Here is a 14,760-nt window from a genome sequence, read left to right on the forward strand (position 1 = left end):
TGGATTTAAAGGAAATCTATTGTATCTACCTGCAGTCCCCATTGTTTCCAGAGTGAACTGGTGATTATCTTGTTATTTATTTTTTGAATAATAAAGATCTCTTAACATTATTGTGGTTATTTAGCATCTGAAGCCCCAGACCAGGTTGGGGGGAGGGGGGATCATTTGGAGGGAATGTTCCCAACCCTTGTGATGCTTTCAGAAACTTGGTTCTGAAGCTTGTGGCACCACAAAATATCTTGGTGACAGCACACTCCCTGGAAGGCTGCGATAGCCTTTGATGGATGACAGGAAAGTGTACCCGGTGAAAAGCTTGCTCAGGAAAGGTCGCAGAGGATTGAAGAAAGGCTGGGTTTTTTCCCTTGATTAATCACAGCTAAGCGAAGCTTAAACGAGAAGCAGTTGCTTATCTTTTTAATAGCTGTCAAGGCGGTTCCACCTTAGGTAAGAGGATGTGGAACTGGGACAAATTGAAGGGAAGCATTGGCCTCTCGGTCTTGTCACTTCCGGTCGAGGGGTTTTTCACGTAAGAAGCCCAGAGTGGCTTCGTCATCCTTACCGGTAGGGGGCCCTTCTTAAGGCAAATACCATGTGTCCAGGCAGAAAAATATGACTGTAGCAATAAGACAGGGGCGTGAGGAGAGTTGGGGGCAGCTCTCGGCCGCTGGCCCTGCTCTTCGGTCCTCTGGATGGCACAGTCCCTTCCTGGCTGAGTGACTTGGAAGGCCTTAGAGCATGAATTTCTAACACAAGGCTGGAGTCGTGCTAGACAGACTTGCTGGGTTGTGTATGGATACTTTCTCCAACAAGAGAACTTTGGTCTGAGCCCTCGTGACATTTGTGGATTCGGGGACTCAGTCAGGGATGTGTCCACAGTGCGATCTTGTCCTCTGGAGCAAAGATCCTTCTTCAGCATTGCCCTCGGCACGGGAGACTTGAAGGAAGGGGGCAGCGAGCAGACACTGCTCATGATATTCTCACAGGTAGACCAGGACCTGGTCTAGCTGATGGGAGGGCCTGGCCCAGTCCCGAGGGAAGAAGACAATCCATGGGCCATGAATGTCCCTCCCTCAGGGTAGCTGAGCGCCCACTTTGGAGCACAGCCATGGGTGGGCAAGAGGGTCATAAGGGAACTCATGTCCAGCCTGGACAAACCTTTTATAGTCTTTATACACTCACATCCTCTGTTTAAACCTTGCCCCTGCACTTCACGCCCCCTTCTTCTTCTTCTTTGGAAATCATTATCTTCCAGACTATCTCTACCTCTAGTAACCAAGTGGCTATGGCTAACAATATCTGTTATCAGAAGGAATGCTATAGACACAGAAACTCGAATTTTCTAGGCGATCTCCTCTGCTCCCATGCTTTCTGCTGCCCTCTAAATGCCAGTTCCCGCAGCCCCAGCCCAGAACTTTCTCCTAAGCTTCAGCTTCACATAGCCAAGTGCCTTCAACCTCTCAGACGGCTTCCTCCTAACGTCACCCTTGCCCTTCCCAAGAACTCCAGGGCCCATCCCTCCCCTCTCCTCCTCCTGTCCTACCTGCTCACAGGGGGCTGTCTCTCCCAGCGCATGGGTTGAATGACCCCCTTCGTGCTACTGACGTTATGCCTTTAGTCCTGACCTGCCCCCTAGAGTGTGTCCCCTTCTGCCCGCATTCCCGAATGGTGGGCCCAGGAGTCAAATCCAAGGCATCCAAATGGAACCCTTGATCTTCCCCCCGCCCAAGATGGGACCCACTTTCTGTGTTGCCCATTCCAGTGAAGGGCAGCCTCATCCGCGCTGCTTCCTGAGCCAGAACCCACGCTTGACTCCTCACTGCCCTCACTCCCACGTCCAATCCTACCAGCCCAACGCATCAACCTTATTTCTTAAATACCTCTTAATCTACTTCTTTCTGTCTCTACTGTCACGATCCTAGTCCAAACTCCTGTCATTTCTCTTCTGGAAGATTACAACAGCCTCCTAGACTCTCTGCCTCCACCCCTGTTCCCTCTCATCCATTCTCTATGTGCGGCCTGAGGCGAGAGCGAATTCTTTTTCTTTTTGGCTGCACCACACGGCATACGGAACCATAGTTCCCTAAGCAGGGATCGAACCCGCGCCCCCTGCAGTGGAAGCAAATTCTTAAATACAATTCTGATGTCACCGCTCCCCTACTTCTTAACGACCTCAGAAGAAAGACCCAAATAATTAACTTATTTCTTCTCCTGCCGATACCTCTCTCAGTGCGTTAAGTTCCAACCCTCAGTTCCTCTAAGCAAGGCTACAAACGCTTTCCTGCCTTAGGAGAGATGGGAATGCTATTTTCTCTGCTTGTGGCTCCCCTCCCCTCCCCGCTGCCCCCCCGCACTTAGGCTCACAGCACTTACAGGGTGGAGGTGTTTCCTCTGATGCCGGGAGCTGCTTCTAACCCAGGAGTCCATGAAATCATTCTGTGTGTTGGTTAAAGCAAGAATTTGCACCGCCTTAGGCCTTTAAAGCAGTCTGAAGTACTTGGAGACACAAAAAGGGAACATGATTTTTATTATGTTCTTTTTTTCTGTGAAGCACATGTAGGCTCCACAGACAAGTCATTTCCTCTCTTCTGGGCCTCAGCGTCCTCATCTGTAAAGTGGGGATGCTAAGAATACATGCTTTGCAAAGCTTAGGAGGATTTGATGAGACCATTCCCAGAAAGCCCCCAGCAGAGTCTGCTCTCTGGAACACATTATCCTATAAAGAGCACTAAGGTGGGTCTCCACGCGGTCCCCAGCACACCAGCCTGCACCCAGTGGGACCGCACCCACTTTGAAGCAAAGTGCAAGCAAAAAAAAAGAAAAGAAAAAAGGCAAGATTAGAGTACACACCGAACACTAGAGCAGGTCTGTGTGTAGCAAAGACTCTTTCCTATAGTTTCCTTGTCAAAAACGATTAACCATCGGAGGCTGGGGGTTGCCAAATTTTTCAGTAGGCTTGAGCAGTTCCATCTTTACGACATTTAGGAAGGTTTAAAAACAAAACTATGATCACTAATTCTCAATCTAGAGGATATCAGCTTATAAACTTCCCCCTTCCAAGATAAACAACAAGGTCCTACCGTATAGCACAGGGAACTATATTCCCGATACACCATAATGGAAAAGAATATGAAAAAGAATATGTATATGTATGTATAACTGAATCACTCTGCTGTACACCAGACACTAATACAACATTGTAAATCAACTATACTTCAATAAAATAAATTTTAAAAAAAACTTCCCCCTTCCATACCACACTTCTCTGAGTAACCCCAAGAGGCAATTCAGCAACTTTCAAGAAAACCAGTTAAATATATAGTTGCTTTCGATTCCCCATTCCTGGAGTTCCACTGAGTTATCTGTCATATTTTTCCTGCTAATGTAACCCCACTTAAAGTCCAATAATTTTTGGTCACTAACTCTTTATCTTCTGTACCTCTCTGATGGTAAACCTCTTTGAAATCCAACATGAAACCTTTAACACATCTTCGATCTGATTCACATTATTTATTTATTTATTTATTTATTTATTTATTTATTTATTTTTTGGCTGCGCTGGGTCTTAGTTATGGCACGTGGACTGTTAGTTGCAGCATGCAGGATCTCGTTCCCTGACCAGGGATCGAACCCCGGCCCCCTGTGCTGGGAGCGTGGAGTCTTACCCACTGGACCACCAGGGAAGTCCCTGATTCACATTTCTTATTACTAGGAGTTAAAGACTTGGTTTTTTATCCATTCACCCACCCATCCAACACTGATTGGGATGATACGTTCTGTGCTATGCACTCGATGGATATGATCCAGTCCCTGCCCTCAAGTAGCTTACGGAATTTTGCATCACAGGTGTGCAAATGTTGAAAGCCCAGCGTGAATGCTGCAGCGGGGGTCAGGGCCAGTGTAACAGGGAAAACACGGGAAGGATATGTAACTCGGACAAGCAGGGCAAGGTAGGTGTCAGGAAAGGCTTTCCAGGACAGGCAGCACACACTGAGTCTTGAGGGATGTTGGGGGGGAGGAGGGGCCACAGGGAGGAAAGGAGGACCAGAGGGAGAGCACAGAACATACGAAAGCAGAGATTGTGAAGACAGATAAGAGGTTCAGGGGAGCAGCGAGGGCCTTGTGTGAGAAAGAATCTTGGTGTACAGGCCAAACAGCACCTGCTGAAGCCCAATCTAGGAAGAGCCTTTGTGCTCATCTGGCAGACAGAAACTTCCCTCTGAGCTGCTTGCCCAGAGGGGCTGGCTCTACAGCTTGGCCGAGGTCGCCTGCATGCCAAGAGCTGGGTCAGACTGGACCCCGCAGGCTTGGAGGTTGCTGAAAGCTTAGAACCCCACTGGCCTTCTGCTATTGGCACCAAGGCAAGTCTTCACAATTCTTCCAGACAAACAGCGGAGACCTCAAATTATGGGGAAAGTTGGCTCATTCAACAAATATTTCTTGAGTAGGTTCTATGGGCTTGACCCTGTATTAGGCCCCAATTTACATGGATGAAAGGAGCCTATTCTCCCCTTTAAGGTAATTAACATTTAGTGTGGAAAAAGACACAAGCAAATAAAGTGCAGCGTGATGGAGTCTGGATTCCCTGAGGAGGCAATGCTTGAGCTTTTTTTTTTTTAAATTTATTTGAAAATTATTTCAAACTTACAGAAAATTTGCGAAAATAAGAATAGTACAAAAAAAAAGTGGTTTCTGAATCATTTGAGAGTAAGTTGTGTACCTCACGGCCTTCACCCCTAAATACTTCAGCGTGTATTTCCTAAGAATAACGATATTCTTGTTTATAACCACAGGTACAGTTATCAACTTCAGTCGATTTAACATTGATATTGATCTTCCATTTGTATTCCAATTCAGGTAAGTCATCCAATAATATCTTTTATAGCATTTTCCCCTCCAGCACGGGATTCAGTCTAGGGTCGGTATTGCATTTAGTTGTCATGTCTCTTTAGTCACCTTTAATCTGGAACATTTCCACAATCTTTGTCCTTTTTTTTTTAATAAATTTATTCATTTACTTCTGGCTGCGTTGGATCTTCGTTGCTGTGTGCGGGCTTTCTCTAGTTGCAGCGAGCGGGGGCTACTCTTCATTGCAGTGCGCAGGCTTCTCATTACGGCGGCTTCTCTTGCTGCGGAGCACAGGCTCTAGGCACGTGGGCTTCAGTAGTTGTGGCACGTGGGCTCAGTAGTTGTGGCTCACACGCTCTAGAGCGCAGGCTCAGTAGTTGTGGCGTGCGGGCTTAGTTGCTCCGCGGCATGTGGGATCTTCCCGGACCAGGGCTCAAACCCATGTCCCCTGCATTGTCAGGCAGATTCTTAACCACTGAGCAGGGAAGCCCACAACCTTTGTCTTTAATGACATTGACTTTTTAGACTAATATAGTAACAATCTGTCCCCTTTAAAAAAAAAAAACAGTGTTCCTTATTTTGAGTGTGTCTGATGTCTCCTCATGATTAAATTCAGGTTATGCTTTCCTGGATGGAAACTACATAAATGATGTTCTGTCCTTTGCAGCGTATCACATCTGGAGGCACATGACGGCCGTTTGCCTCCCACTGTTTTTTTTTTTAAATTAATTATTTAATTAATTTATTTATTTTTGGTTGTGTTGGTTTTTTGTTGCTGCTCGCGGGCTTTCTCTAGTTGCAGCGAGTGGGGACTACTCTTTGTTGCAGTGCGCAGGCTTCTCATTGTGCTGGCTTCTCTTGTTGTGGAGCATGGGCTCTAGGTGCACAGGCTTCACTAGTTGTGGCATGTGGGCTCAGTAGTTGTGGCTCACGGTCTCTAGAGCGCAGGCTCAGTAGTTGTGGCACACGGGCTTAGTTGCTCTGCGGCATGTGGGATCTTCCCAGACCAGGGCTCGAACCCATGTTCCCTGCATTGGCAGGCAGATTCTTAACCACTGCGCCACCAGGGAAGTCCCTGCCTCTCATTGTTGATGTGAATTTTGATCACTCAGTTAAAGTGCTGTCCAATTTCCCCACTCTATGTAGAGTTACTATTTTCCACCTTGCAACTAGTAAGCACTCTTTGGGGAAACACTATAAGATCATACAAGTAACTTGCTCGTCATCAAAGTTTCCCTCTATACTTAGCACCCAATGATAATTTTTGCCTGAATCGGTCTTTACTATGATGGCTGCAAAACAGGGATTTTCCAACTCCAGAGTTCCTTCCACGTTTACCAGTCAACCTTCAGCATGGTACTGTAAACAAGAGCCTTCCCTTTCTCCCCACTTACTTATTTATCCATATGGACACATAGATTTCTACTTTTTCCAATGTTTTCAAATTCATTACTGTATTTTTGTGCTCAAATTTCCCCTTATTTGGCCAGTAAGAGCCTCTTCAAGTTTGCACCTGTGTCTTTGTAACATGCCCCTATCATATTTCTGAGCATTACTTTCTGGCAGAACAAGATGTTCCAGGCTCATCTTGTACCTGTCCTGCCTCAGCCGTAGAATCGGCCATTTCTCCAAGGAGCCCTCGTTCCTTTCAGTGCAGAGTATAGTGTTTAGAAACCAAGTTCTGGGCACAGCTGTGTTCATTGATATTAGGATGTCACTTCTCCTAGGAAATGTATGCGTTTAGACGCCTATGTATACGCATGTAGGTACTAAAGCTGTCAGCCTTAGCAAATAAAATTTCAGGGTAGGGACCTCCCTGGTGGCGCAGTGATTAAGAATCAGCCTGCCAATGCAGGGGACACGGGTTCAATCTCTGGTCCGGGAAGATCCCACATGCCGCAGAGCAACTAAGCCCACGTGCCACAACTACTGAGCCTGTGCTCTAGAGCCCGCGAGCCACAACTACTGAGCCCGCACGCTGCAACTACTGAGCCCACGTGCCACAGCTACTGAAGCCTGTGCGCTCTAGGGCCCATGCTCCGCAACAAGAGAAGCCACCGCAATGAGAAGCCTGCACACCTCAAAGAAGAGTAGCCCCCACTCGCCGCAACTAGAGAAAGCCCGTGCACAGCAACGAAGACCCAACGCAGCCCCCAAAAAATAAAAAAATAAAAAAAAAAATTCAGGATACCCAGTTATATTTGGATTTCAGGTAAACATTGAAAAACTTAGTATAAATATATCCCATGCAATATTTGGGACATGATCTATACCAAAACATTATTTGATGTACAGCTGAAACTCCGATGTAACTGAGCATCTTGTATTTTATCTGGCAACCCTAATTCATACAAGCATACACACTACATACATATAAATGTACACATATACATGCAGAGATACATATGTACATGCGTTTTAGAAATCAGGAGTTCACATAGATACTTGAGCTGACTCTAAATGGAAAGGAATGAATTTGCTTGATGGACAGGGATGGGAAAGGGATTCTAGGCAGGGCAAATGGCATATTATGGGACTTAGAAATTCAAGGAGATCCAACTTTATTGAGTGTGGTGGGGAGTAGCCAGAGATTAAATTTTTAAACAGGTGAATGACATAGATGTTTTAGATAATCATTCTACTGGCACCAAAGAGGCCAGACTATTGGCACCAAAGAGGCTAGACTACAAGAGGCAAAGAGATGCATTAGTCTGAGGGAGAGATGATAAGCATCAAAAATAGGCAACGGAGGATGGGGAGAAGTTCAGGGGTTATAACAGAGTTAAAAATGATAAGACTTGATGACTAGATGTATAAAGGGTTAATGTATAAATTTATACAGGGTTGAGGGAGAGGAAGGAATAAAGGACAATACTTGTTTTTCCGGTTCGGGCAACTAAGTGGCCAGGGGTGCTATGTACTGGGATAGGACACATTGGAAGAGCAGATCTAGGACTACAAATGAGGAGTACAGTTTGGGACATGCTGAGTTTGAGGTGCTGTAGGACATCCAAGCTGAGATGTCCACAAGGTAGCTGCATCCACAGGTCTGGAGCTCAGGAGAAAAGGTCAGGATGGGAAAATATGGACCAGGGAGTCATCTACACTTTGATGAATAAAGTTATAGGAATAGACAAGGTTGTCCACGAAGAGGCTATAGAAAGGAAGAGAAGAGGCAAAGAGCATCAAGGATCAGCAACATTCAGGGAACAGGCAGGAGGCAGATCCAGCGAAGGAGACTTTGGGGTGGTCAGAAAGGTTGAATGAACGCCAGGAAAGCTGGGATCATGAAAGCCCAGGAAGGAGAGATTTATCAAGGAGGCAAGGGTCAGAAACTGCAGAGAGGTCAAGATGGGTATTGAAAAGCGTTCCCTGGATTTGTCAATAAGAGCTCATCAGTGACTTCAGGAGAGTAGATGGCTGAGGTAGAAGCTGACTTGGCAAGTACCAAGTGCAGAGGAGGAGATGCAGTAGCAAGAGCATGGATTCGAGAGGCAGACGGACCAGGGTTTCAAATCCCTGCTCCACACATACTAGCATATTGTTCAACCACTGTAAGATGGGGATAACAATAGTGAATACCTCATAGGGTTGTTGCAAGGGTTACAGGAGCTTAACTATGTAAAAGAGTGCAGAGCCTAGCACATGGGAGGTGCCATGTTACAGCTATTGCTTCGGCTTCCTACGCTGAGGCGATCTCAAGCAGAAAGGTAATATCAGGTGCCTATAAAATTGATGGCTACAGGGGCTTCCCTGGTGGTGCAGTGGTTAAGAATCCTCCTGCCAATGCAGGGGACACGGGTTTGAGCCCTGGTCCGGGAAGATCCCACATGCCGCGGAGCAACAAAGCCCATGCGCCACAACTACTGAGCCTGTGCTCTAGAGCCCGTGAGCCACAACTACTGAGCCTGTGTGCCACAACTACTGAAGCCCATGTGCCTAGAGCCCGCACTCCACAACAAGAGAAGCCACTGCAATGAGAAGCCCGCGCACCGCAATGAAGAGTAGCCCCCCGCTCGCCACAACTAGAGAAAGCCCGCACGCAGCAACAAAGACCCAATGCAGCCAAAAAAACAAAAAACAAACAAAAAAAACAGACGGCTACAGAAGTGGAAGTCAGGGGGCTTCCACTGACTATGGCTTCAAGGTCATAACACGGTAGCTGTAATCCAAATCCAGTTTCAGAAGATGCTGCTGCCACTGCAGTCTGTCACCCATAGGTAGTACAGAAGCCACGAACATATCCTTGGAACCTCCTGCCAGCCAACAAGCCCCAGGAAGATAGCCTCTGCCTAACTGAAGCCTTTCAAGCATTGCACAAAGGCATCTCATTGGCAGAACTGAAAATGTATCAGAACCCACACTGTATCGGAACCCTAGCTGCAAGGGAGTCTGGGCTAGGTGCTCTTTTAGCCTTGGGGTTGCGGGTGGGAGGAGGAATGGATGCTGAGTAGCAACAGATAATATCCAGTGCATCTATCTTGAGGGGGGAGCAAATATCTTCATCCTGACCGCTGACACCAGCATTCCACCTGTGGTCAAAATAGAGCAAAATTGACAAAATCCTGCAAAATATAAAGAGGGATGGAAACAAGACTAAAGATCAAGGGATAAGCTTGAACAAGAAAGTGAATATCTCTTTCTCTTATATTGGAAGGAAAATGGTGAGAAGAGGTACAGACAGTTTATAGGTTGTGGGCAGGAGGAGAGGGGTGGAGAACTTACAGAAGGTTCTCTCTCAAGAGATGTATTATCTCTTTAAAGTGGGGAACAAATATCATCTGCCCTGAGTGAAAAAGGTAGAAGCTGGTTCAGGGGCCTGATGAGCATGGATAGCTGATGAGGGAAACAGAAGAGGAAGCTGACACAGCATGAGAAATCTTTCTGCACACCAGCTAGCAAAAAAAAAAAAAAAAAGAAAAAGAAAATGAAGAAGAAACACAGGACTTATTTTATAAAGCATTGTTATTCTTATTTATTGAAAATGTCCATTTTAAAAGTCTTCAAAATAAAAACAAGTTAGAAAATTTCAGCTGTGTAAGAAGGGACATGACAGAAGAGGAACTGAAAGGCCTCGAAGGGCAGCGGTATGACTACAGAGTAACAGGGACCCATTTATAGAGTACTGTAAACAACACAACTATGGAGACACTGCCGTCAGGTTACCATGGCTTCATTTCCCATATGGGATTATTGAGTGTGAGCGCGGACACCACTCTGCACAAGCTACGTTACCCAGAGTACTCAGGGCCTCTCATCAGAAGGGCCACGTCCCCAAAACATGCATATGGACACGTCGCTTTAAAATAAAGACCTTTCAATATTTTAAGCAATCCTATATACCTTATCAACTAAAGTACTTTGTAATCACAAAAATGTTTCCTATGGATATAGTTTGCACATTTATTGCAAGCCATTGACTAACCACAGGCAGGGCAGATGCTGTGATCTGTGCTGCTGTTATTGTTGTTTTCCATTTGGAGATGAAGGACGGCATCTCTAAACTGTCGGGCTAAAAACAGAACAACAGCCATTCCTAGCAATCTTGTTCCGTCTTCAGCTTCCAAAGACAGCTGTGTGTGGTTGGCTGAGATTGATCTGCGGGAACAGTCCATTTCCCGTGGACGGTGTAATTTCTGCTGTGCAGCAAGCAGTCAACAGCCCCGTACCATGTAGCTATGGGAATTGAGACCCACCCTGTACTAGAAAGGAAAAGGGCTTAACAAGCTGGGGAGTTCAAGCTTCAAGTCTGGTTCCTAAACAACATTCGCAAAACCCACATTTATAGGCACCCATCAAATGTATCTGGGAGACAACTTTGATCAGTCCGCTGGTCCTTGGCCTCTCTTTCCAGCGATCTCCTCCACCTGGCCAAACTTCCCGTCTTTGGGACAGACAGGGGCAGGTTGCCCTGCTCTGTCCTACAGCCCCAGGCCAACTTTCAACTGTGCTGAATTTGGATGTGTGTTGCCCTCCTGTGACCCTCTTCTAAACCTGGTTTATCACAGTTCTAATTTCTCAGATACTTACAAAGGTGAGGGTTTGATTCAACGAGCAATTTGAGTAAACCAGTTCCAAATAATCAGCTTCACTAGTAACCAGCACACAGCTACTAGAGGGGCCCTTTCTTTCCGGCTATACAAACTGGACCAACAGCACATTTCTGCAAATAATGCTTAGAGTTCTACTCGAAGAGGCCGATGACTATTTACAGCTTCTCACAGCATATATGGGAGAGCAATCAAGGGAATTAAAGCTGTCTGCTAGGGCACAACATCTCCTCAAGTGTAGACTGAAGGATGAGAAGTCGCAATTTGAATATGTGATGTAGAAAAAAGTAACTGCTCACAGTCTATATTTTTAAAAAGCAAAGCACACACATACCAGTTGACACACCACTTGGTATGCTTGGCTAAAAGCACTGGGGAAATAGAAAACTTACACACAAGGCAGAAGGTTAGGGACAAAACCTATCATGCACTGGCAAGAGATGGGCAACTCTGCTTCTGAAGGGGAGGACTGTCCAGTGCAATTTGCTAATGGATTTGGTGTTGGCATGGGTGACCAGAGTTTCTGTCCCACAGAGTTAAAATGTAAACCAACACGAAAGGAGGGAGGCCACTACTGTTTTCTTGGTCTTCTAGACAAAATAGGGTAGTCATTAAAAAAAGTGTGCATTGAGGATGGCCCAGGGAAGGGCAGCTGGATCACTGGGCAAACGTGTTAGCCTTTCACCCTACGCCAGTCAGAGTTCCAGAAGTGTCGCCTTCAGTAAATCAGGTACTGAGGGGCTGCCAGGCACAGGAAAGCATTGGGGGGGAAAGTCAAGTTCACATTTAATAAGCCATGGCGGGCCACTCTGGGGCAGCAGCCGGCCCAAAAAGAGTGACCCGAGATAATGGCTGGTAAAGAGGCACTATGAATTGAAAGCCATCTGAAGACCATGTAAGTCATTTGCCTACATTAGCTTCCCTTTGCTTACTGAATGGAAAAGACTCTGGGGAGACGTTCACCCCCTCTTGCTTTGACCTCTGTCAAAAAAAATAAACAACCAACCAATAACCAAACAACAACAAACACTGAACCAAACACACACACAGGGAGAGAGAAAGAGAGAGAGAGAGAGAGACTAAGATACGAAATAAAAACCAGAGAAGTGAGCAAACTGAGTCAGATCACTCAGCTGGACATTTCCCGATGCCCTGCGGGCACCCTCTGCCAGCCGCACTGTGATGGTTATGGGAGAATGGAGGTCTTGCTACTGGACTCGGCCCGAATACACTCATCAGTTTGCTTCAACAGCCTCCGGACCAACTTTTCTAGGTCCCTTCTTGATTTCAACTCTTCTTCCAGGCACTGCTTCATTCTTTTATTCTCCTATGATGGGAAAAGGTTGGTTGGTTACCAGATAAAGGGACCCCACCTCAGGGCTCCTCCTGCCCAGTCTCTTGGCAGCCTTCACCACTGACAACACTTTCCTGCCTCAAGCGCCTCTCCCTCAGCTTCTAAGACAAGGCAGCCTCTTGATTGTTCTACTTCTCGCTGACCATCCCTTGAAATACAATACAAGCATTCTCTAGGGCTCTGGCCCTGGCCCTCTTCTAATTCAACACACTTTTCACTTAGTGTCTCTTCTCTTTCAACTCAAATAACTACATAGGGGCCTCCCCAGCCTCTCTGGTACTGACCTCATCTCAGCTCATGAGCACCAGGTCCACAGTCCCCAATGCCAACATAGATGTGTTACAAGCACCTTGGACTCATTATGTCCTAAAGTGAACTCATTATCTCCCCCACCACCCAAACTTCTCTTCCTCCTGTGGCTCTTGATTTCCGCAAAGGGCACCACCATATCAAAGTAGATACCCAGGTGAAAAGACTCATCTTCCATCCCTGGCTCTTTCTTAATCCCCACATCATGGCGCCATTTTCCAAAGGCTCTAACTCTGCGATGTGCCTTCCTTTACATCTGTGTCCCTCCTCCGCAGCCTGAGTGGCTCTCCCTCCTCAGCTCAGGACTTTATCATGTCTCACCCTGAGTTTTATAATAACCTCCTAAGTGGTCTTCCAGCCTCTGGTCTCTCTCCCTTCAATCCATCCTTAACCCTGTCACCAGGTACAGTCACTCCTCAAACCCAAGGAAGAGTGTCCCTCATGGAGCACTGGATCAGATCTGCAGAGGAGCCCACAAATCATGATTTATGGTTCTGTTTACGCTTACATGCTCATGAATGACTTATCTTTTCTTAAATTCTGTTTGCAAAAGTCAGGGAACATGAAAGTTGTAACTAAGTTTGTGATCCTATTGTAAATCCCTAAATAGGTATAGAAGCAAGCCTCGGAAATTGAAACCCAAGGCCACATGGTAAAATCAACAAAACCCACCTGGATGACACAAGGGAACTAAGAATCCCCACCTCACCACCTTGTTCCTGGCCTTCTCCTGAGGGCATATACCAGTGCACAGCAGGGAAGAGGGAGCAGGCCCGTTAGGACCTGAGAAAACGACTTTCGAATTTCATTACCTGTTTCAGCTCTTTGACCTCATCCTTCAAGGCATAAACAGTATCGACAAGGCTCCTAGGACACAAAGATAAAGTTCATAGATTAATAGATGGCACTGAAGTATTGTTAAGTGATACTTAAGAAGAAAAGCAGCTTTCTAGAAATACAGATCCTGAAAAGCGGTGGCCTTTCTGGTGGATCGGAAGAGATACTGCTATGAATGGTCCTTGTGTTTCTCATTTTTATGGGCTAACAACCAGCATCACACAAGCTCTTTCTAACACCGTGTCACCGCACATTTTCTATACTTCCCTCCTCCTCTGCTGCTCACTTCCCAGCTTAGGCAAGTCCAAAAAAAAAAAAATAAAACAGACTAGTGTATTGTACACCTGTAACTTATATAATATAGTACATCAACTCTACTTCAATTTTTTAAAAATAAATAAAAAGAAAAGTCAAGAAAAAAAAGAGACTAGGGCTCCTCATAAGGTTTTGATTTCTCTCTCGGGGGCAGGAAGGACCATCACCTGACATATTGTAATGAGAGGTGTCACCAGGCCCTGCCTATCCTACACTATCTGTGCTATGGCATTGCCCTTCTCACCTATCTGACCCTACACCATCGTACATGACACAAACACAAAGTCAGGGGCATTATTTCTAAAAGATTCCATATATTCCAAAAAAGGATAAAGCGCCTTGGCAGAACTGTGGAAGAGTCACTTCCTCTCTGGCTCTCTCCCTGGACAAGGACATTGGAGATCTGGGCTCCAGTTCTGACCCTATGACTTACCAGGCCTCTAACCTTAGGTAACCAGTTTTCTTCTCATCCTCTCTTGGTCTTATTTTCTTCACATACAAAATGGGGATAATACCACATTCCCTGAAAACCTCATAAAGTCATTGTAGGGGTTAATATAGCTATAATAATAGTAATTATAACGATCGTCATTTATTGAGTAATTATCATGTGCTAGCCTTTGTACTTCTTATTCCATTTAACCTCACAAAAACCCTGAAAGTATTACTATCATACCCATTTTACAGATGAGGAAACTGAGGCACAGAGAGGTGACGGAACTTGCTCCAGGTCACACGGCTAACAAGTACCAGAATCTGGAGTTGAACCAGGGCTGTTATTCTCTTGAGCCCAAGTGCTTTACCATTTGGTCGTATCACTTCATACACCAGATGGAAAAATACATTGACGATGCCAAGCACTGTGAAACACGCTGTCCTATGCAAATTTAGGCCTGACTTCAGAAATGACTCAAGTATAAACAAGTACTTAACCTGATTTTCCCCCGTTAGGTCACCCTCACTACTGTGCAAAGCTAGGTCAGGGACATAATTTCCCTGAATCTCAGTTTCCTCATCTGTAACAGTGGTGAAAGTAACGTTTATCTCCCA

General features: G+C 45.8%; 2 protein-coding genes across 9 annotated transcripts in view; one reads left to right on the plus strand and one right to left on the minus strand.

Moving 5' to 3' along the window:
- VGLL1 (vestigial like family member 1) overlaps positions 1 to 14,760 on the plus strand; it is a 569,192-nt gene that overhangs the window by 135,659 nt on the left and 418,773 nt on the right. The window lies entirely within an intron of this gene.
- Positions 5,408 to 14,760, minus strand: part of ARHGEF6 (Rac/Cdc42 guanine nucleotide exchange factor 6) — a 110,641-nt gene continuing 101,288 nt past the window's right edge. For all 8 annotated transcript variants that reach the window (XM_082377862.1, XM_082377856.1, XM_082377855.1 and 5 more), the window contains 2 exons: positions 13,371 to 13,425; positions 5,408 to 12,222 (listed from right to left, as the gene is read on the minus strand). In XM_082377862.1, the coding sequence (XP_082233988.1) occupies positions 12,082 to 12,222; positions 13,371 to 13,425 (196 nt within the window). In that variant the 3' untranslated portion in view covers positions 5,408 to 12,081. The remainder of the gene's footprint in view (positions 12,223 to 13,370; positions 13,426 to 14,760) is intronic.

This window comes from Balaenoptera borealis (genome assembly GCF_965194805.1).
Source record: "Balaenoptera borealis genome assembly, chromosome: X".
Taxonomy (NCBI): Eukaryota; Metazoa; Chordata; class Mammalia; order Artiodactyla; family Balaenopteridae; genus Balaenoptera; species Balaenoptera borealis.